The following is a 22,955-nucleotide window of genomic DNA, read 5'->3' on the forward strand; positions in this document are numbered from 1 at the left end:
CTAAAGGTTTCCCTCGCTGATACATGAAGTAGAATCAAACCTTCCCAAAAAGGCAGATCCAATTCAATCCAAAACTATTCTACAGCCTAATATCACCAAACACTTGACAAAATATTATGCGGGCTCCATCTCTTACTTCAGAATTAGTCAACCTGTGATTAATTTAATCCCATCTTTAATTACAGTCAAAGAATAAATGCTCAGCAAATACTTCATTTTAACACTATCCACTGCTACCCTACTCATAACCTTGGAAGAAATGATAAGCCCTCTTTTATGGTTCACTTTTCCTTATTCAAGCAATCTGCTCACTAGCTGTTCTTTTATTTTTTACTACATGACAGTAACGAGTTGCAATGGAAAGGTCAACTGATTTTAACCCGAATTGGAATTATCTAAGAGCATTTTACATACAGAGATAAAATGGATTATTTTACAGAATTAATTTTACCCCCAATAATGCTAATACACTTTACAGAAGTACAATGTTACTATTTGCTAACTACAGGTAATCAGCTACTTCAAGGCAGTGACCACCTTTGCCCATTGGGATCATTAAAGCACACAACAGAGCACTGTAGCCAACAGAATAATTAATATTCCTGAGAATGTCTTTAAAAGACTTTCATGTATCGCTAATAGGATTCCAAATGCATGTAAGTCTTCTGGAAAGTTAGTTACATCTTTAAGAATCTCGAGCAAATTCTGGTTTATTCACTAGACGGATAAATGTGAGAAACTGATTTTTGATAAGTCTCAGGATAAGAACTGTGTATTTAAAAAATTTTTAAAATGGCCAGGTGTGGTGGCTCACGCCTATAATCCCAGCACTTTGGGAGGCTGAGGCGGGTGGATCACGAGGTCAGGAGATCAAGACTATCCTGGCTAACACAGTGAAACCCCGTCTCTACTAACAATACAAAAAATTAGCCAGGCGTGGTGGTGGGCGCCTGTAGTCCCAGCTACTCGGGAGGCTGAGGCAGGAGAACGGCGTGAACCCGGGAGGCAGAGCTTGCAGTGAGCCGAGACCGCGCCACTGCACTCCAGCCTAGCCTGGGCTACAGAGTGAGACTCTGTTTAAAAAAAAAAAAAAAAAAAACAGAAATAACTGTGTATCAAATGTAATTACAATTATTTCTTTTTAAGAAACTGCATTGGAAAAACAGACTGGAAAGAAACGTTAGCAGTATTTGTAGTTGGGTAATGAGACTATGGCTATTTTCTTTTCTCTGTATGCTAAATTTTACTTAATAAGTATGCACTAGTTTTACAATGAAACAAAGAAAAAAAGAGAAAGGAAGGAAGAAGGAAGAAAGGAGGGAAGGGAGGAAATGGGAAGGAGCACTGCTTAAAGGTAGCAAAATGGCCTAATTAGACCAGCTAGTTACCACTTAGTTAAATACTATAATTAAGTTTTCACCCTAGCAAGGAACTTTCTAAGTGATCACAAATGTTAACTAAGTCATATAATATCTGCACTGAAGGGGCATCTTACCTAATTCTGTCATTTGACAGGTGTAGCAAAGAAATTATAATTATACAATGCTTTACAGTTTACAAAGTGTGTTCAAAATGTCACATCATCTGTCCTTCAAATACTCCTGAAATAGGCTCATATGCCCCATTTTAAGGATCAGGAAATTGAGGGTTACAGAGATAGTGATGTGCCTTAATAATAATGTCTACGATTTATCAAATGTTTACTACGTGCCAGACTCTGGGTTAAGCACAATCCTGTGAAAATTATCCCTACTTTATAGATAGAAGGTGAAGGGGCCAGGCGCGGTGGTGACTCACACCTGTAATCCCAGTACTTTGGGAGGCCAAAGCAGTTAGATCCCTTGAGCCCAGGAGTTCCAGACCAGCCTGGGCAACATGGCCCAACCCCGTATGATGCGGGGACGGGGCGGGCAATTAGCCGGGCATGGTGGCACCCACCTGTAGTCCCAGATACTTGGGAGGCTGAGGTGGGGGGATGGCTTGAGCCCAGGAGGCAGCAGTTGCAGTGAGCTAATGCCACTGCACTCCAGCCTGGGCAGCAGAGTGAGACCCTATCTCAAAATAAAAATTAAAAAAAGGAGAGAAAAGAGAAAGTGAAGGGTAGCCAGGCACAGTGGCTCACGCCTGTAATCTCAGCACTTTGGGAGGCCAAGACAGGAGGATCACTTGAAACCAGGAGTTGGAGACCAGCCTGAGCAACATAGCAAGACCCTGGCTCTACAAAAAATAAAAAAAATAGCCAAGGTTCGTGGTGTGAGCCTGTAGTTCCAGCTACTTGGGAGACTGAGGCCGGAGGATCACTTGAGCCCAGGAGTTCCAGGCTGAAGTGAGCTATGATCGCATCAATGCACTCCAGCCTGGGCGACAGAGCAAGATCCCGTCAACAGAACAGAACAGAACAGAGAAAAAGAAAAAGAAAAAGAAAGAAAAGGAAAGGAAAGGAAGAAGAAAGGAAGAAAAGAAGGAAGGTAGGTAGGTAGGTAGATTAGGTGACTTGCTTGAGATCATACAGCTAAGTCACTACTCTGATTCTAAGCCATACACTTAAAACACTTAAAACAGAAGTCTTGAATTACCTATAATTCAACTTCACAGAGCCCTTTAGTAGAGTTGGCTTATGATCCAGTCCCATGTTCTCTCTTTTAAGAGTTACTAAGTCTGACAGCCATTATGAGGGTCTATAAGCAAAAGCACTAGCCCAGTCATACCCAAAAACTCATGTTGGCGGAGAGCCCATGCCTCAGAAGAAAGGCGTGAATAACTAGAGTGCAGGGGACAAAGCTAAGCAGTCTTATAATGTACACATTAAGAAGCAACCAAGAATTCAAAGGAAACACTCCCCAGAGCAGCAAGGATAGCAACATCACGATATCAACAATTCCAGCACCTTACACTCCTGTAACCTAGCGCAATTTCCGCAGAGCCTTCAGGTTCATCTCAACGGATCCTCGCAAAAACCTGTGGGCTGGGCTGGGCAGAGCGGGAAATCAGTCTCACTTTACACAAGAAGCCGAAAGGAACGCAGAAGAGGGCCGGGTGGGCAGAAAAGCACGAGATTAAGAGCCAGGGGCAGCCACCTGGGGTGACGGGGCGCCTCCATTGACTGGAGGAAGAACGCAGGGCCCGCGGCGAGGACAAGGCCCAGAGAGGCCGAGGTGCTGGGTCCGTCGCCCGCCGAGGCTCAGGGGCCTTGGAGGTCGGCCCAGGCGCCTATCTACTCACGTTGGACCAGCTGGTCTCCAGAGAAGACGGAGGAGCAGCTGGTGACCAACGCACAGGGTACGCCCGCAGCCATAGCTGCGCTCGCAAGCCGGTTCCGTCTGGCAGCCGCTTCCGCCTTGGACTGCACCATGGCCGCCGGCGCGAGGGGGAGACACGCCGGGGAGGGCGTTCTCGGAATGACCAGGCTGCCCTGACCCCGCCCCCAGACCCCCTTCCGCTCCCAGCGTGGAACAGGCCAGGCCGCGCGTAGTGTTGCCATGGGGACGAGCGGCCCCGGCTGAAGGTTTCCATGCTTGGAAACCGCGCCTCCGCGGAGGTAGCAATTCCCTGACCTAGCCATGGCTCAGAACACTGAAAACCACGACCCTGTCGGATCCATCTTAATCCAGGTGGGAAACGGGCCTCCCCCGGCCCTGCCCAGCCGTGCCACTTCCGAGCGAGGCCCCGCGCGCCGATTCACGGGCGCTTAGCCATTTGGTGCGCCGTCCCTAGACTGCCTTCTACACGCGAGAGGCTCCCCAAAATGCCCATCCAGACCTTCCCCCACGGCTCAGCGCACTCCCGGTGACTTACCGTGTAGGTTACGCCCCAGAAGTACGACCTTTCTGCCTCTGGGAAAACTCACGCTGAGGCCCCATTTTTAAATGTTACATTCTGAAAAATGTGAACCCATCACGTCGGGAGCGGAGGAGAGACAAATCAGACACTCTAGGAGGTGATAAGAAATTTGGAGACAAATTGAAATATGTGCATTGCTTTTCTTAAACTCCCCAGTTTTTTAGATCTAAATGTTCCTTGTTGGGGAACACACACACAGAACAATCAAGATAACTTGGAATGAAAAGATATAACATTTAGAAACTTGGTGAAGGAGCTTTTTGAGAGGGGAAATGTCAAGAAAGTCTTGTCCAATACAGGACAGTTTGTAACAGTTGCACTAAGATGTTTCTGAAATGATTATGGCATTTTGTTTTCACATTTATGTGAGGTAGCTTTAAGATATTTCCACATATATCATCGGTTTTAACTATCACATATATAATAGCTGCATTTGAGTAAGTCTTGAAGTCATTTGTGTAAGGTCACTCTATCAGGACTGTCACTCAGTCGGTCTGAAGTGGGTCTTATGAAAGGGATCTAATTTTTCTGGCAGAATTTTGATCTCTTACCTCCCATCTAGGAGAGATTTCCCTAAATCTACCTTTTCCCAAATACAAGCCCCTAAACTCACCAATTTCATACACTTCCCCTTTAAGAATCATACCTAAATCTTACCTGATCTTTTATCACCCTAACTTTCACCATCACCGAGCAATGAATTTAACCAAACTGCAAAGTCTGAGGGAACAGTCCCCAAAAAACTGCCCTAACTTCAACACTCATTACCTGCAAGTTTAGAGGTCCCCAGAACCACCTCACTCAGACAAGCTGGGTACAAACTTAGGGGCCCCATCACCACCCTCACATTCAATGATTCACTAGAACTATTCGTAGAACTGAGGAAAGTGCTGTGCTCACACCTCCAGTTTTATTACACTGAAAGCATACAAATTAATCAGCCAAGGGAAGAGATGCATAGGACAGAATCCAGGAGGGGTCCAGACACAGAGCTTTTGGTAATCTTACCCCTGTGGAGTCATGGACATCATTACCTGCATTACTTCCTCCCAGCCACAATATGTGACAATATGCATAGAATATTGCAACTAGAGAAGCTTATCTGAGGCTTTGATGTCCAGAATTTTTACTGGGGCTCAATCTCACACTGCCCTTGTGGTTGACCATTAATCTCCAGCCCCTCCTGAATACTTTTAGTCTCCCACTGTTCCAGAGGTCTGAGCTGATACAGCATGGATCAAAACACCCATTATAAGTCATGTTGTTAGACTGTCTGGTGGCTAAAGCCCACAGACAAAGACTTTTCTATCAGGCAGGACATCCCAGGGGCCTAGAGATCACCTCCCAGTAGCCAGGGGCAAAGACTGGACCCCTCTTTGGGTAAGGTTAATTCTTTGCTGCACATACCCCCTCTTTTTATAGATTCCAAATAATTAGAATAATAATGGAGACTCTTACCTAGGATACAACATTATAGTAATAGATAACTGTTGACACTGACTTGTGAGATGGGTCAGAAGAGCTAATAGTCATATCCTTGTTGATCTGCACCCCTACTTGTTTAAAAGGATTCCTGTGGACATATCAGGTAAAGGGCTGTGTAGAGGAAGAGAGCCTACCTGTTAACCAGATTATTAAGACTGATTCCTGTATAGTATAAAATTCTATTCTCTACATGTAGAATATGTATAGTGAGGAAATTTGGAAGACTTTCCCTACTTTCCCAATGAATCCTGAGAATTTGTGAGTACGTAGCACCACCCAAATGTGCCAACATGGATTCCACTTCTGTTTGGGGCTATGGTTTATTTCCCTCAGACAGGCTACCAATAATTAGTATGTCTAGTGGAAAGCACTTGATGGCGAGTCAGAATACTGAGATCTGACCATGGCTTTGGCATTCTCACAAGTAGCGACTTTGAGCTAGTCACTTCACCTCTCTGGACCTCTTCCTCTTCCATAGGGACACTTTCCTCTTCCATAGGACATATAGTTTGGATTAGGTTCACTTCTGACTCTAAATTGTCCCAATTTCCCGAAGCTACATCATTTACTGTAAAAGTAGACTTCCTTTCTTGTTAGCCTAGGCAATCAAATTGTTTCTGGCAAATCAGTGAGTGAGTGAGTGTGTGTGTGCTGTAGACTGTAAAGCAGAGGTACTTTAAATTTCAACTTGCTTCACCCTAATATGGTCAGTTAGGTCTGTGTATCAATCAGATATATTAAACAGCTTAGGTGTTGTAGGTATTATTTTTTAGCTCCAGTTTACAGAAGACACTTAAGTACAAAGAAGTAAAGCATCTTGCCCATTGTAATACATCCAGTATGTATTGATCCTTAAATAGGCTATGGCATGTTTATGAAGTAATCTTGAAGAAGTGTGGTAGCGACTCTGGGAACTTTCCAGTCATACTTTGTAAATCTTAGAAGCTTTGTTTTTATGCTTCATTAAAATGTGGTGTATTCTTAACATATCTTTATAAATGCTTGCTTGACCCAAATATTAAACAGGTTTGTGTAACAAATATTATCTGATTTTATGATTCAAAATTAGCTTTTTAATTAAAATTCAGCAATTGTGTGTTAACACACAAAAAAACAACAATTGTGTGTTAACACTGATCTTGGGAATAAGGGAGCTCAATTGACAGTTTGCTATTTTCATTCTTTCTTATCAACCTCTCTGTCTGATTTGTCAGGTGCATACAATATAAAAATGAATAAAGTTGGCCAGGTGTGGTGGCTCATGCCTGTAATCCCAGAACTTTGGGAGGCTGAGGCGGGTGAATCACTTGAGGTCAGGAGTTCAAGACCAGCCTGGCCAACATGGCAAAACCTTGTCTCTACTAAAAAATACAAAAATTAGCTAAGCATCATGGCAGGCACCTGTAATCCCAACTACTTGGGAGGCTGAGGCAGGGAGAATTACTTGAACCCAGGAGGTGGAGATTGCAGTGAGCCGAGATTGCGCCACTACACTCCAGCCTGGGCAACACAGCTAGACTCCGTGTCAAAAAAAAAAAAAAAAAAAGGCCGAGTGCAGTGGCTCATGTCTGTAATCCCCGCACTTTGGGAGGCTGAGGCGGGCAGATCATCTGAGGTCGGGAGTTTGTAGACCAGCCTGGCCAACATGGTGAAACGCTGCCTCTACTGAAATACAAAAATTAGCCGGGCATGGTGGCAGGCTCCTATAATCCCAGCTACTCAGGAGACTGAGGCAGTAGAATCGCTTGAACCCGGGAGGTGGAGGTTGCAGTGAGCCGAGATCGCGCCATTGCACTCCAGCCTGGGGGACAAGAGTGAGACTTCGTCTCAAAAAAAAAAAAAAAAATAGAAGAAAGAAGTTAAAGATAATTGAGGTAATGAGAATGACTCAGCCAAACTCTAGCAGAGATGAAGAAAATGGAATTTTATATTGCTTTTGACAGTATAGAGTCTGGTTTCGTGGCTCTTGTAAAGTCTAGAGCAAATCTTTGCTGCATTAAATCTTTCAAGGGCTTCTCATTAAGTAGCTCTGTCCCCAAATTGTCAAAATAATAATCTTTCTCCAAGTAGAAAATTTATGGAAAACAAGGTGTTTGATGATGACAGAGATGATGGATGAGATGTAAAATTTCAATATGGTAGATTTGGATCTATTTGAAGAAAGAACAGAGATTTAGAACTCAATCTCTTTTTCTACCCAAGTCTAGTGTAACTTTTTCTATAGTACTTGTCTTTATTGCAATTATACAAACAGATGAGTGGTTGTTAGAGGGGAGGAGAAAATAACTAGCAAGAAAAGGAAAAACTCTTGAGAAAGATTAGGGAGCAAGTTATTCAATTAACATTTACATAAATTCAATTAACATTTACAGAGTATTAGTTTCACTAATACTCTGTAAGGAGTTTCACTAGGTTTTACAATTCAGAAGGGGAGAATTAACATTTGTTCAGTGCCCTCCTATGTGCTTAACACTATACAAAGTACTTACATATTTTTACTCGTTTTGTTCTTGCCACTGTTTTGAGATAGCTATTATTATTCCCATTTTACAGATGAGAACACGAAGCCTCTAAGAGACTAAGTAACTTTCCCAAATTCAGTTTAGTAAAGAATGAAGCAGGATTCCAGTTCACATCTGTCAGCACCAAAGCCTATATTGATTCATTTTCATACATACTCCTTTCATTTTCATTCAACAGTTTTAAGTAGAGTAATTCTTTTTTATCCTGGACAAAGAAATTAGAAATTCAGAAAATTTGGATGTATATGGAAGTCATGTGACTAATAAGTGATCGGGCTAGGAATTATATTCAGCTGCCTTTTATTGAGTTCTTGCTATGTACCAAGGCTGTTACATACTATCTCACAACTCTGTCAGGAAGTATCATTGTCCACACAAGGCAGGTGAAAAAAAACAAACCTTTGGCACAGTTTTTACTCCCTCCTGTAGTTGATAGAGATAGTTACAGAAATACACATGGAGCTACAGATACTAGAAGAGGGAAAGTCAGTACATTCAAAGGAGGAACCAAAAACTGCAGGCCTAGAAAGGGCCTTGCCCTTGAACTCCCTCTCTCTACTTTCCAAATGTCTCCAGACAATAGATGGCAAATCAGCTTGCAGCAGTAATTTGGACAAAACAATAGAAAGAAGTACATCTTTATCCTTAGTGCTTATAAGCAAGCAGTAGGTATGTTCAAATTTCAATCTGTGAGCCCTGAAGGCCTTACCTGACAATTTGTGCAGAGTACAAATGACCAGATGTGTCTGCCAGACTGTGATGCCCATCAGTGAAAAGATGTAAATTCTGATCTTTTGAATACTTGGCTCCATGGGAACATTTGAGATTAATCAATAACACAGGCTGGATCAGTGTTGAGTCCAGTTATACTAACAGAGAAAAAGTAACTTCTTCAAAATGCCTTTAGCAACCCAATTTGCAGATTGTTATTGGTGTGACTATTGCTGAAACAGGTGTTGGGTTCATAAATTTGCATAACAAAATGTTTTTCTTGTGGCAGCAGCCCATACAATAATTGGTGCCATCTGTATTTATCTGAAATTTGGTTTCTAATATGAATGCAGCGAATCTTGTGCTTTCTAATTTCATAGGGCCCATTTTATTCTGAGGGTGCCTGATGTTGGAGAGATGTTCATCATTTCCAAGGAAAATACAAATTGAAGGAAAAATGTTAAAGTAATAACATATGTTCCTTTTTCTTCAGGGATTATTTTCATTTCTCACTACATAAAACAAAATCAAGGTCACAACACCTACCAAACTACTTCTTCAGAGCAGTAAGTGGGGAAGACCCAGCCTAGGATGGAAAACCAACAGGCACTGACAACACATTTACAATAGTCTTTTGAAAGACATTGCTTCTGCTACAACCTCTTTGCTGAAAGTTTTTTGTTTTCTTTCCTCTTAACCAATTTGTAGAAATTGGAGTCTGTCACAAACCTCTTATCTCTGACTCAACTCTTTTACCACTTAAGAAAGCAGAAACCATTTGAGTTGCAGTGTTATCTTAAATCTATTTCTAATGGGAGAAGGAAAAACAGAAATAATATGAAAGCATCATTTTTCACAATCTGAGAGACAATAATAGAGCATTCTCAATAAAGAATGCCTTAGAAGGGCCGGGCGCGGTGGCTCAAGCCTGTAATCCCAGCACTTTGGGAGGCCGAGACGGGCGGATCACGAGGTCAGGAGATCGAGAGCATGCTGGCTAACGCGATGAAACCCCGTCTCTACTAAAAAATACCAAAAACTAGCCGGGCGAGGTGGCGGGCGCCTGTAGTCCCAGCTACTGGGGAGGCTGAGGCAGGAGAATGGCGTAAACCCGGGAGGCGGAGCTTGCAGTGAGCTGAGATCCGGCCACGGCACTCCAGCCTGGGCAACAGAGCTAGACTCCGTCTCAAAAAAAAAAAAAAAAAAAAAGCCTTAGAACCAGACTGGGCGTGCTGACTCACGCCTGTAATCCCAGCACTTTGGGAGGCTGAGGTGGACAGATCACGAGGACAGGAGTTTGAGACCAGCCTGACCAACATGGTGAAACCTTGTCTCTACTCAAAATACAAAAATTAGCCAGGCGTGGTGGCATGCACCTGTAATCCCAGCTACTCAGGAGGCTGAGGCAGGAGAATCGCTTGAACCTGGGCGGCAGAAGTTATAGTGAGCTGAGATCACACCGTTGCACTCCAGCCTGAGCAACAAAGCGAAACTCCATCTCCACAAAAAAAAAAAAAAAAAAAAAAAAAAAAAAAAAAAAAAAAAAAGCCTTACAACCATAAAACTGGTCCTTTTCAATCAATACCATAAAATCAGCTTTATGTCTCTACCAATTCAAGTACATTGCCAACCTTTAAGATAAATAACTGCTATAGGTGGACTATGTGTGGATTATTTCAGTATTTTTCATTTTTTATACCTCTAGATCCATGAAGACCTTTATCAGTTAAAGGAGGAATTAACAAAATTCTCACCTGAGGAAAAACGAGAGACTCTAGACATTCGGAGTCTTGAAACAGCAATCAAAAGAACTGAAATGGGGTTAAAAGTAAGTAGAGCTTTAGATATTAAATAAAATACTGGAAGGATACAAAGCATCCTCTAGAAAAAAGGAATTGCAGTTCTCATAGAACCCTGCATAATTCTGTAACAAAGCTGAATTTAGGGCAGTCATCAGCATTCTTGTTCTGTTGTTTGTTCTCATTATAATTATTAACTGATTGATTTATATTGTCATATTTCACAAATAATTTAAGTAGGTTAAATGTAAGATTATGCAGTGACAACTCCTAAAATGTGGTTTTATAAAAATAATTTGGAGTATGAAAAATAATTACTATCACTTGATCTTAACCAAAAGGCCAAGAAGCAATGAAAAATAATTACTGTCAATCCAACAATATACCTGACCAATACATTGCAGATTTTCTGGGATTTACTGAGATTTCACAAGAGAAGAGTTGGCTGGGCACAGTGGTGCAGGCCTGTAATCCCAGCACTTTGGGAGGCCAAGGCAGGCAGATTACTTGAGTCCAGGAGTTTGACATCAGCCTAGGCAACATGGCAAAACCCCATCTCTACAAAAAATTTTTTAAAGAATTAGCCAGGCCTGGTGGCACACGCCTGTAGTCCCAGCTACTCAGGAGGCTGAGGTGGGAGGATCGCTTGAGCCCAGGAAGTCAAGGTTGCAATGAGCCTTGATTACCCCACTGCATTTCAGCCTGGGCTACCCAGAGTGAGACCCTGTCTCAAAAAAATAATAATAATAAAATAAATAAATAAATAAATAAATAATAAGAGTTGACTTTCCCCTAATAGCCTAAATATTTTGAGCTATTTGTTTTTGTAATATTATCATCAAGTGGGTAAAACTAAAGAAATATACCAATATTGGGCCAGAGAAATAAAGTAGATAGGAACTTCATCATTACAAACAGATCTAAGGTCAGGGGAGAATCCAGTTTTCAGACCAGGATAATACTCATTTACGAAACAAGCTAATGGAGTCCATCTTCCAAATAAGGTCCATCTCCAGCTTCTAGACCTCTTATTTTCAGTGTCTCTGCTCTTGATTCAGACTTTTAATCTACTCTGTTACCTGCTTTATCTCTCAGCTCCCAAGGCTGTGAGAAATGCGGTATATTTTGTAGCACATCATTGTCATATTACCTGATGATGAGAGGGCTGGACCCAGCTGGAGTCTTTGGATTGGCTCATTTAAATAATGTTACCTAAAGACCAAATGCTTTCTTTGGATGCTTGCTTGAAGTCCCTATAAGAAAAAGACATTACTCCATGTCTGTATTGCCTAGTAGATTTACCTGGCTAAAAATGCACTGACTATTGTGCACTATTTTATTTGTAAAGAGTGCCATAGAGGCTGGGCAATATAGGGAAACCCTGTCTCTGCAAAAAATAAAAAAATTAGCCAGGCGTGGTGGCGTGTGCCTGTGGTCCCAGCTGCTCAGGAGGCTGAGGTGGAAGGATTGCTTAAGCCCAGGAGGTTGTGGCTGCAGTGAGACATTATGACACCACTGCCCTCCAGCCTGGGCCACAGAGCAAGACCCTGTCTCAAAAAAAAAAAAAAAAAAAAAAAAAAGAAAGCGTGTGCCACAGGTCACTCCAGCTTTGAGTCTCAGTTTATTATGCTTTCTGCAATAGTTGAAGTAATTTGGCCTTGAGATGCCTAATGATACCTTAGGCATGTAATAATACATAGCATCTTGTGGTTTTGGCTTAATTACAGGATTCAGAGTGTTAACCTAATGAAGTAAATTAGCTGGGTATCTTAAGTCCACAATAATTGCCTAAACTTTGACATTTCTGTAACAGATTCACATTGAGAAGTATTTAAATGTTGTAAACCAGAATGTATTAACGACTGCTGTTAATGATGAGAGCTTATATACTCCCCAGACTTCCAAATGGTAAGTAAAATAGCCATTTAGAGCCCAAAGTAAATAAAATTGAGAAATAACTTTTCTCACTCAAATGAGATGACTATAAAATATAGGCAACATTTTCTTGGCTTTGTTAACATCCTTTCTATTCAGTAGAGATTTTGTGTAAGAAGTTAATGGTAGATCAAGTACAGTGAACATTGTTCAGGTGAGGGATGCATTAAAACCAAGACTGTACCACTAAATAATATCAGGCGGTTTCATCCCTACTGCCTACAAGGCACTTGTATTAGTTATCTATTGTGTAAGAAACTACTCATGTAGTCATTTAGAACAACAAATACAGTTTTTATGGGTCAGGAATCTGGGTACAGTATATACATGGAACAGAATTATACTTGTACCCCTCAAGTTTATGCAGTTTTTAAAAAAGTAAGTTAATGGTAGAATTTGGACTTCAATGAAGTGATTATAGATTATTTCTATTGAGTTCTAATGCTTGACACCGTAACAGTTATTTCAGTGTCCTGGGTTTTGCTGTTACTCTTTGTTGTTGTTATTTTATAGCGAAAGGTATCTAAAATTTAACTTTTAAAGGAAACGTTTTAATGCAAATCAGTTTTCACACTGTTTAGATCATGTGGTGCTTTAGGGTTTTTAGAATGTCTTATGTGCTTGATTATACAGATAATTTTGGTATCCAGGGTAAACAAAAATAAAACTTGCTTGAAATACCTATTATGTGCATCCTAAGAGATGATTTATTAAAATGAGAATCGAGTTAAAAATAAGTGACCTTGCCTTATCTTTGGACTTTTTACACACAGGCCTCCTGAATTTGAATGAATGTAGATTAAGCTTTTGTACTAAACTTAAAAATCCCGTAGCCCTTATTTGTGTTTTATATATGTACCCAGCATACATGAATAATATCAGGCAGTGAAGTAAAGTTTCATAAACAGTGCACAAGAAGTCAAGGAAAGCTGTAGACATAGCCAAGTCAGTACAAGGGAGCAGAGCTTTGGGTGTACATTGGACCTGTCTCCCTTTCTCTACATGAAGGCAGTGCCACAGGTATCCATCATCCTTTGGTAGTGGCAGCCCTTTCCTGGTCTCCCTATTTTTACCTGGACCTCCTTACACATACAAACATCTGTCATCTCTGTATTCATCACAGTTTCATCCCTACTGCCTGCAAGGCCCTTGTATTAGTTATCTATTGTATAAGAAATTACTCATGTAGTCATTTAGAACAACCCATACTTACAGTTTTTATGGGTCAGGAATCTGGGCACAGGTAAGCTGAGTGCCTCTGACTCAGGGTCTCTCACAGGCTGCAATTTAAGTATTGACTGGGGCAATCTCATCTGAAAACTTGACAGTGGGTGGAAGGACAGGGAAAGATCTGCTTCCAAGCTCACTCTTATAGTTACTGGCAGGCCTTTGTTCCTCACTATGTGGGTCTCTCTTAAGCTGCCTGAGTATTTCTACAGCATGGCAGCTGGTGACCCAAAAGAGATCCAGAGAGTGGAAAAGAGTGCCCTAGATGGAAGCCACAGTCATTTTCTAACCTGATCTCAGAAGTGATACACTTCTACTCTGTTCTGTTGTTAGAAGTGAGCCAGTAGGTTTAGCCTACATTCAAGGAGAAGGGATTATACAAGGGCATGAATGACAGGGGGTGGGGATCATTGGGGGCCATCTAGAAGGCCAAATACCACTGTACTCCTCTGTTTATCTTCATGATCCAGTTATGGTCCTTCTCTTGCTCTCTCTCTCTCCCTTCCTTCTTCCCTCCCTCCCTCTCCCTCTCCTCCCTCCTTCTCTCACTTTCTCTCTCCCTCCCCACTGTGTGTGTATATGTATCAAGAAGTGTCAGATGAATTTGTACTGTGTGCTAGCACTGAGAGAGACAGAGAGAGAGAGAGACGTGATCTTGCTCTGTTGACCAGGCTGGTCTTGAATGCCTGGGGTAAAATGATCCTCCTGTCTGGGCCTCCCAAAGTGCTGGGATTATAGGCATGAGCCACCATGCCCGGCTCCTCTTCTTTATTAAGCTTTTCCTCAACTCTTCAAATGATTTCTGAACGTATGTAGCATTCATACTATACAACTTATTTGTCATACGTCATTTATTACCTTATATTGGTAGTTACTTCTTCATTGCTCTTGAGGACAGTGACAAAGTCTCATGTCTCAGTAGTCCCAGTTTACCATAGTGTCTTGTACACGGTGCAGAGATGGTAATGAACTATGTATGATTTAGTACCTCATATTTCTTAAAATATTGGAAAGAATTATAAGTAACTAACCTCTGCCTTCCTGGAAAATTATTGACATGTGATCTTATGAGGGGAATAGGAGAAAAGTCATTCCAGAATGCTGATCTTGAGCTGGGAACCTGGAGAAGCAGAAAGGTCTGAATGTCCAAGAGATATGGACCTGATGATGCAGGAACACTATTCTTTATAGTGTCAACACATTGACCCTCCAGAACTCCACAAACTTCTGGGTGAATCTAAAAACCTATTCTCTTTGCTTCTCCCTTATCCTTACTTTGGCATCCTGAATTAGACTGTCTTTTCTGCCTATATTTAATTCAAGTCAAGAAGTATCAAATGAATTTGTACTGTGTGCCAGCACCATGGCTAGTGCTCTTTGGAATTCAAAAGGTCATTACCTTGAGAACTTTAGAGTCTAGTCAGAGAGACAAACTCAGTGCACGGTGGCACATGGGTAAAAGGTGATATAAGTCTGTCAAGAGATTAGAACCTTGGGAGTTTGATATGGGCTACTCTAGTCTGGAAAGATTTCAAGGGTAAAGTAGTACTTGGGCTCAGGCATGCAGAAAGGAAAAGGGACAGCTTTCTGAGAAGGAAAAATTACCATGAATGAAAAACCACATAGGGAATAAACATGGGAACCCTGTTCATTTGTGAAGACCAGTGAGCTTGGAGATGAGAAATGGGAAAACAATTGAAGAGGTAAAGTGGGGGTAGATTGGGCAAGAGTTTAATACTAGATAATAAAGTTTAAATTCATCTTAGAAAGTAGTAAGCTATTGAAGCCTTTTGTGTCAAACTGTGACATGACAAAAGTGACATTTTATAAAGATTAATCTGAGAATGCTATATAGAGTGGATGGGAAAGGTTATGGTCTAGAGATAAGAAAATAGTAGATGGATGGCCATAATTACCCACACATTCATTTAGTAACTTATTTATCGTGCATTTACCAAGCAGTATGCTAGATATTGGATATATACTAATTAGACGTAGACCTTGGCCTTGTAACTCAAAGTTTAATCTGAGGTATACAAGCCTGGACAAATATGATGATGAGGGAGTAAAAGGAAAGGTTCGATTTGAGACATTTGGAAAGAATCTCAATGAACATAAGATTGTAGAAGTAGATTGAGTGAGACTCAGGGATGACCCTAAGATTTGGGATTTGGAACACTGAGAAGATAGAGGAATCATTCATCTAAAATGATAGCTAAGAAGTCAATTTTTTTTTTTTCCTCTCAAGAAATCTTTTTTTTTTATACTTTAAGTTCTAGGGTACATGTGCACAACATGCAGGTTTGTTACATATGTATACATGTGCCATGTTGGTGTGCTGCACCCATTAACTCACCATTTACATTAGGTATATCTCCTAATGCCATCCCTCCCCCCTCCTCCCACCCCACGACAGGCCCCAGTGTGTGATGTTCCCCTTCCTGTGTCCAAGTGTTCTCATTGTTCAATTTCCACCTATGAGTGAGAACATGCGGTGTTTGGTTTTCTGTCCTTGCGATAGTTTGGTGAGAACGATGGTTTCCAGCTTCATCCATGTTCCTACAAAGGACACGAACTCATCCTTTTTTATGGCTGCATAGTATTCCACAGTGTATATGTGCCACATTTTCTTAATCCATTCTATCACTGATGGGCGTTTGGGTTGGTTCCAAGTCTTTACTATTGTGAATAGTGCCACAATAAACATACATGTGCATGTGTCTTTATAGCAGCATGATTTATAATCCTTTGGGTATATACCCAGTAATGGGATGGCTGGGTCAAATGGTATTTCTAGTTCTAGATCCTTGAGGAATCGCCACACTGTCTTCCACAATGGTTGAACTAGTTTACAGTCCCACCAACAGTGTAAAAGTGTTCCTATTTCTCCACATCCTCTCCAGCACCTGTTGTTTCCTGACTTTTTAATGATCACCATTCTAACTGGTGTGCGATGGTATCTCATTGTGGTTTTGATTTGCATTTCTCTGATGGCTAGTGATGATGAGCATTTTTTCATGTGTCTGTTGGCTGCATAAATGTCTTAAAGAGAAGTCAATTTGAGGAGGAAAGAGCAAAGTTTTGTTTTTGACTTTGGAATAAGGTTACTTGGAACTTTCTAATGCAGATGGAACTTGATTTGGGAGACAATGAAGCAGGAGATAAGCAGTTTCAAGTTTTAAGACCCAGTAGGTTGAGATGAGGAGCTAAGATCAGAGAAATAGATAGGGCTACATGCCAGTTTTGAAAAAGTCTTGGAAACAAGCAGACCAGAAGTCAGATAAACAAAGGTACATTTGTATAGCATGTTATTACAGTGTACTTTTATATATTAATACATGATCTCAAATAATCCTTACAACAACGCTGTGAAATTAGTGTTATTACTATGCACACTTTATAGATGAGGAAACTAATATTGAATAAATTGCACAAGATCACAAGGCCAAGAAGTCTAAAGGAATTCTAATAAAGTCCAATCTTTTTGTTCAAAGTGCATTGTCTTTTCTGTAATGGCAATGAAAGATAGTATGATGGTATTTGCAGTTATTTTCAATATTTTAAAATTCTTTAAAGAAATCATGATTAGTAGGCTGGACACAGTGGCTCACCCCTGTAATCCCAGGACTTTGGAAGGCCAAGGAGGGTGGATCACCTAAGGCCAGGAGTTCCAGACCAGCCTGGCCAACATGGTGAAATCCCATTTCTACTAAAAAAAAAATACAAAAATTAGGCTGGGTGTGGTGGCTCATGCCTGTAATCCCAGCACTTTGGGAGGCCAAGACAGGTGGATCATAATGTCAGGAGATCAAGACCATCTGGCTAACATGGTGAAACCCCTTCTCTACTAAAAATACAAAAAAAAAAAAATTAGCTGGGCATGGTGGTGGGTGCCTGTAGTCCCAGCTACTCGGGAGGCGGAGGCAGGAGAATGACGTGAACCCAGGAGGTGGCGGTTGCAGTGAGCTGAGATCGTTCCACTGCACTCCAGCCTGGGCGACAGAGCAAGACTCTGTCTCAAAAAAAAAAAAAAAAAAAAACCCCCAAAAAATTAGCCGGGTGCTGTGGCATGCCCCTATAGTCCTGGCTACTCCAGAGGCTGAGGCAGAAGAATTGTTTGAGTCCAGGAGGTGGAGGCTGCAGTGAGAGATCCTGCCACTGCATTCCAGAGAGATCCTGCCACTGCATTCCAGCTTGGGCAACAGAAGGAGGCTCTGTCTCCAAAACTAAAAAAAGAAAAGAAAAAAGAAATCATGATTAGGCTAACTAAAATTTCAAAAATAGGCTCTTGATTTAAACAATTCAATGAGTTGAAATGTGCTAGTTCATACTAATTAAACACTTTAGTTTGTGGTTATTTATATCTTTAATTTTTAAATTTAGAACTAAAACTGTGACTTGCAAATAGGTTAATATACATAATCTTAAAACAATGAATCTATAGGGAAAATAATAAGAGGGATTCTTGGAGAAGAAAATATTAGAAGTTACCTTACCAACTTAAAATATTGGCTCTTAGTTTGAATTCAAGAGAGCCTAGCAAGGCAAAGTGCATTGCCTGTATAGTTGGCAGCCAAGAGGCCTATAGCAGATGGAGAAGGTGTGTCATCAAAGGGTCAAGCATACAAGCAGCAAGTAAGAAAGCCTCAGAATGGAAGGGATGGGGAAAAACAAACAGGAGAAGAGCTGTCACCAATTCTAATGAAAGAATCCAATACTCAAGTTCTACTGTCTCTATCTTCCTCTTTATCCTTTCATCTTGACAGATAACCAGGAGTCTGGACTGTAGATTGTCAGGTTATGATAGCTGAAAAGAGCTACCTAGGTAGCAATTGCAGCTACAGAGAACAAAACAGAAAGTATCTGGCAGAAATCTTTTCGTATACAGTTCTCTTTTGCCAAGGAGTGCCTTTGCTCCTTACTAGGGTCTGGAAGAGTGAAGGAAGACATTGACTGGGGCATGGAGTTAGTTCCCAGAAGTGCTACTTGGATCATATCTTTCCTATTCAGTACAGTAGTATAATCATTGGCCTTCTTACCAGGAAGATGGGGAGCCTGTCAAGTTTGTATGGGCCCTATAAGCCTGGAGGAGTGGCATGAGCATCTCTCAGTCCTAGCTGTGAATGTGTAGGGCTAAAGTGGCATGCCATCAGAAATGAAATGAGATGGGCCAAGGTTAAACAAAATAACTGGAGAAAAATCCAAACTGGGTCTTCAAAGTAAACAAGCAGGTCCTGAGAGTCAAAATGAAAGTCATAACATGTGTCTCAGGGAAGGAGAGAAGCAACAGCAGTAGATGGGAATAGAGAGAAACAGGAGAATCCCGGAGATGGGAGACTATGGCCCGTGACTGACATTTTCTCTGCTCCCAATCATACCTGGTTCTGCACTTGCCCCATGACACTGTCATGAATAGACTTGGCTTCAGAGTCTGGCATGGACTGCTAGGAGATTATATCCAAAGCAGGTTACAGAGCCTAGAATTTCTTCAAGTTCTCATGCCTAGAAGGAGGAGATGGGACAATTCATGGCATTTTTCTTCTAAGATTCCTTAACAAAGTCCTTAGACTACCCAAGTAGGAAGGTGTTTTTCATTTACCAATGGCACCATTCACTGAAGAGTGGGATGCTTAGTCACAATCTTGATCAGGGGGTCAAATAGGAGACTTAACTTTCTCTAAGTTTTGAAGTGGGACAGAAGCAGGACCTGGCCTTTTATCGACATAGCCATCGGTCAAAGGATTTGGGCATATATTCGTGATATGTGTATATTTATTTATAAATTATATATTTTTATTATATATAGTGAATACATTATAAAATGTACCAACATATAAATTTTTAGTAAGACAAATATGAAATAAGTATATTTAAAAATTTTAAAAATTGTATGAATAGCACAAAACTTTTAGTTCTTGCTAATAGTGTTCATTAACTATAATGTTCTGGTTGCTTAATCTTGTTAATTATGATGGCTTTATACCAGCTGTAATTAATATCTCAAGACATCATACTCTATACTTAGGTGAGGTTTAGCACTGATGATAGGTGTAAGTCCATAATTTCAGTTAGTCTTCTGGATAATTTCTAAGTTTTGGGGTTCTTTGGCTGACTTTTCTTAAGTTGGATTGGATCATCATCATTTTTACTTTCTAATGTGGGTGAAGAAAAAAAGCTCATGCTGAGAGTAAAAATGTCAACTCTCATTTTCTTGTTCATGGATGCTTATCGTTATCTCCAAAATACAGTGTGCTTTTTGCAGAAAGCCTTAAGACACGTCCGTTTTTTCAGTCTTAGCACACTTGAAATTAAATAACACAATTCGTAAACCCACTGCATGAGTAAATTACAGTCCATTCTAATGCGCTGAGAGCAAACGCACCAGTGCTGGTCCACTGTTTTGTGGTTTGGAGACTCCACTCTCAGGTTGCCTTCAGAGCTGCAAGGGACGTTACCACATGAGGGATCGAGTGACAGGCTGAATATTGAATGGTAGTACAAAGTAGTTTTTTATTTATTTCTTTTTAAATGTAAATAGACGTTCTTATACTTTCCTCACATGACCAATGGCATCATCTTATGTATCACCCGGGATGTGGGTACTGTATTTGAGAGACAACAGGTCTAGAGTGATGGTTCTCAAACTTTATTTGCAGTTTTCTTTCACTGGCTCTCAGGAGGGCATCCTAGAATCTGCATTTTAACAAACATTCTTGGTATTTCTAATGCAGATGATTTGTCCTAGGAATCTCTGAGATGAGCATGACTGCCTGGAACCAATATTTTTTTGGACACATAGAGGGCCTTTCTCTGTATGATTGAGAGCTTGGTCCTGGACATTCTACTACCCGGTTGCTGTGAAGGATTGGAGTACCTCTTGCACTAGGATTGAGCCAGGACTGGAACCCGGCAGTCAGGCTAGCAGGAACTGCCAGTGCCTGCTCAAACTGTGAGGCTGATGGAGTATCAGAGGCCAAAAGTCCCAGGGCAGCAACTCCTTCTGAGAGGGAAGGCATATAATGACTGCAGATCTCTGTTTGTTCCTTTGACAGCAGAGCACAGTTCCTATGAGTAACTGAGAATCAACATTGTTTAGGTATGGGGCTTCACTTTATCTATGGAAACCCAGGAAATAGGGAGAGTTCATTCCAAATGAATACTATCCATGGACACACCTTGAAAAAGGATTTAGAACAGAGAGGCAATAATGATCCTCTTCATTGTCATCCTTATCATGATCCTCTTGGTCGTCATTAATATTTTCTTTTTTTTTTTTTTTTTTTGAGACAGAGTCTCGCTTAGTCGCCCAGGCTGGAGTGCAATGGCGCGATCTCACTGCAAGCTCCGCCTCCCGGGTTCACGCCATTCTCCTGCCTCAGCCTCCCGAGTAGCTGGGACTACAGGCGCCCGCCGCCTCGCCCGGCTAATTTTTTGCATTTTTAGTAGAGACGGGGTTTCACCGTGTTAGCCAGGATGGTCTCGATCTCCTGACTTCGTGATCCACCCGCCTCGGCCTCCCAAAGTGCTGGGATTACAGGCGTGAGCCACCGCGCCCGGCCATCATTAATATTTTCATAACACCCTTGACAGTTTGCAAAGGACTTTCTTTAAACTTACAAGGTAAATATTTACTCTTTCTTTTTAAAGATGAGGAAACTGAGGCTCAGAGAGTTTATGTAAACCAGTCCTAGATCACATGCATAATCACTGATGAGGCTGGAATCCTAATCAAATATCTACAACCTAGCACTCTTTGCTCCATACCTGCCTGAAAATCAGAAAGCCTAATTTTCACAAAAGATAGTTTTCCTTTTTAGCCAGCATTGCCTAGGGGAAAATCTGGTAGTTTTGCCTGGTAGAGGCAAACCAGTAGGTACACAAAGTGATGATAGCGAATGCCAGCAAATGCAAGATTCTCCTAGCAGTAATCTTGAAACAATGATAAGGACATTATCAGAAGAGTTCAAAGTGCTTTTGTATTGTTTTCAAAATAGGTTTCACTTTATCCACACTTTGGCAATGATTTTTCTTTTATGTCAAAGTATAGTTCCTCCTCTTACCATTGCTGGCTTTCATAAATTTTATTACTTGTGATATTTGCTCACACTGTTCTTAATGACCATGCTTTGCTTATTGACACTAGGAGGGTGACTGCCATCTGTACCAGCACTATCAGAACTGCACAGAAATCTTCATTTTTTGCTTGCTCTGTTGTGCTACTATTTGGGGGGGAGGGGGAAGAAAGAAACAAGAACAAAGCAAGTAATAGTGAGAAAAAGTGAGGGTAACAGGTTTTTGTTCAATGGTGAGTGTAGATTAGAAGGTGTCTTGTCATTCAATTATTGAAACACCATGGATCCTATCTCTTCTGGGTTGTTCCAGTACAGTTATATACGATATTGACCACATTCTAGTTACAAACACACACACACACACACACACGCACACACAGAGAGAGAGAGAGAGAGAGAGAGAGAGAGAGAGAGAGAGAAAGCATGCATAACAAGATGTTAACACTTGGTAATCTATGTGAGGGGCATTCACATGCTCGCTGTTCTTTCCATTTTTCTTTGGGTTTGAAACTTTTTAAAATAAAAAACAAACTTTTAAAACAGAATTACAAAATAAAACATAACAACAAACTGGAAAAATATTTGCAACAGAAATGACACAAAAATTGCTAAGATTCTTAAATACAAAGTACACTTGCCAAAAAAAAAAAAAAAAAAAACTAAAAACCCAACACTTGATATAGACAGAAGGGCATCAACAGACCACTCACAGAGATAGAAATGCAAGTAACGAGTAAGCATGTGGAAAGTGTTTAATGCCACTGGTAACTGATGAAACACAAACGAAACAAAAATGTTTCATCTTACAGATAAACCATGCAAATCAAACAATATATTACTATTTTTTCTTCAAAAATAAGCAAAACATATTAATTTAAACCACCGTAATACTCAGTGCTGATGAAGGTATAGCAAATGGGCATACTTTTATCCTTCTGGTGGAAGTGTACATTAGCACCCAGTTCTTTCTTCATTCAGTTTATTATTTTGTTGATACATAATAGTCGTATATATTTTCAAGGTACATGTGATAATTTGATACATTCTTATAATGTGTAAAGATCAAATCAGGGTAATTGGATTTTCCATCATCTTAAATACTTATTTTTTCTTTAAGCTAGAAACATGCAAATTATCTTCTAGGCATTTTGAAATGTACAGTAGAGTAGTGTTAACTATAGTCACCCTACTGATCTGTAAAACCTAGGTTTTATTTCTTCTCTCTAACTGTATATTATACCCATTAATCAACCTCTCTTCAACACCCCTTGTCCCTCTCCTCCTGCCCTCTGGTAACCACCAATCTACTCTCTATATTCATGAGATCCACTTTTTTTTTTAAGCTCACACATGTGAGAACATGA

General features: G+C 40.8%; 2 protein-coding genes across 5 annotated transcripts in view; one reads left to right on the top strand and one right to left on the bottom strand.

The window, feature by feature from the left end:
- Positions 1–3,394, bottom strand: part of AAGAB (alpha and gamma adaptin binding protein) — a 60,215-nt gene extending 56,821 nt beyond the window's left edge. For both annotated transcript variants that reach the window (XM_050796014.1, XM_050796013.1), the window contains exon 1: positions 3,223–3,394. In XM_050796014.1, the coding sequence (XP_050651971.1) occupies positions 3,223–3,352 (130 nt within the window). In that variant the 5' untranslated portion in view covers positions 3,353–3,394. The remainder of the gene's footprint in view (positions 1–3,222) is intronic.
- Positions 3,395–3,449: 55 nt separating this feature from the next.
- The window catches only part of IQCH (IQ motif containing H), a 257,001-nt gene continuing 237,495 nt past the window's right edge, over positions 3,450–22,955 (top strand). Inside the window, exons 1-3 of one of the 3 annotated variants that reach the window (XM_050795932.1) lie at positions 3,450–3,611; positions 10,264–10,386; positions 12,171–12,265. In XM_050795932.1, the coding sequence (XP_050651889.1) occupies positions 3,561–3,611; positions 10,264–10,386; positions 12,171–12,265 (269 nt within the window). In that variant the 5' untranslated portion in view covers positions 3,450–3,560. The remainder of the gene's footprint in view (positions 3,612–10,263; positions 10,387–12,170; positions 12,266–22,955) is intronic. The other 2 variants (XM_050795929.1, XM_050795930.1) reach the window with 2 other exon arrangements.

The sequence above is a fragment of the Macaca thibetana genome, chromosome 7, assembly GCF_024542745.1.
Source record: "Macaca thibetana thibetana isolate TM-01 chromosome 7, ASM2454274v1, whole genome shotgun sequence".
Taxonomy (NCBI): domain Eukaryota; kingdom Metazoa; phylum Chordata; class Mammalia; order Primates; family Cercopithecidae; genus Macaca; species Macaca thibetana.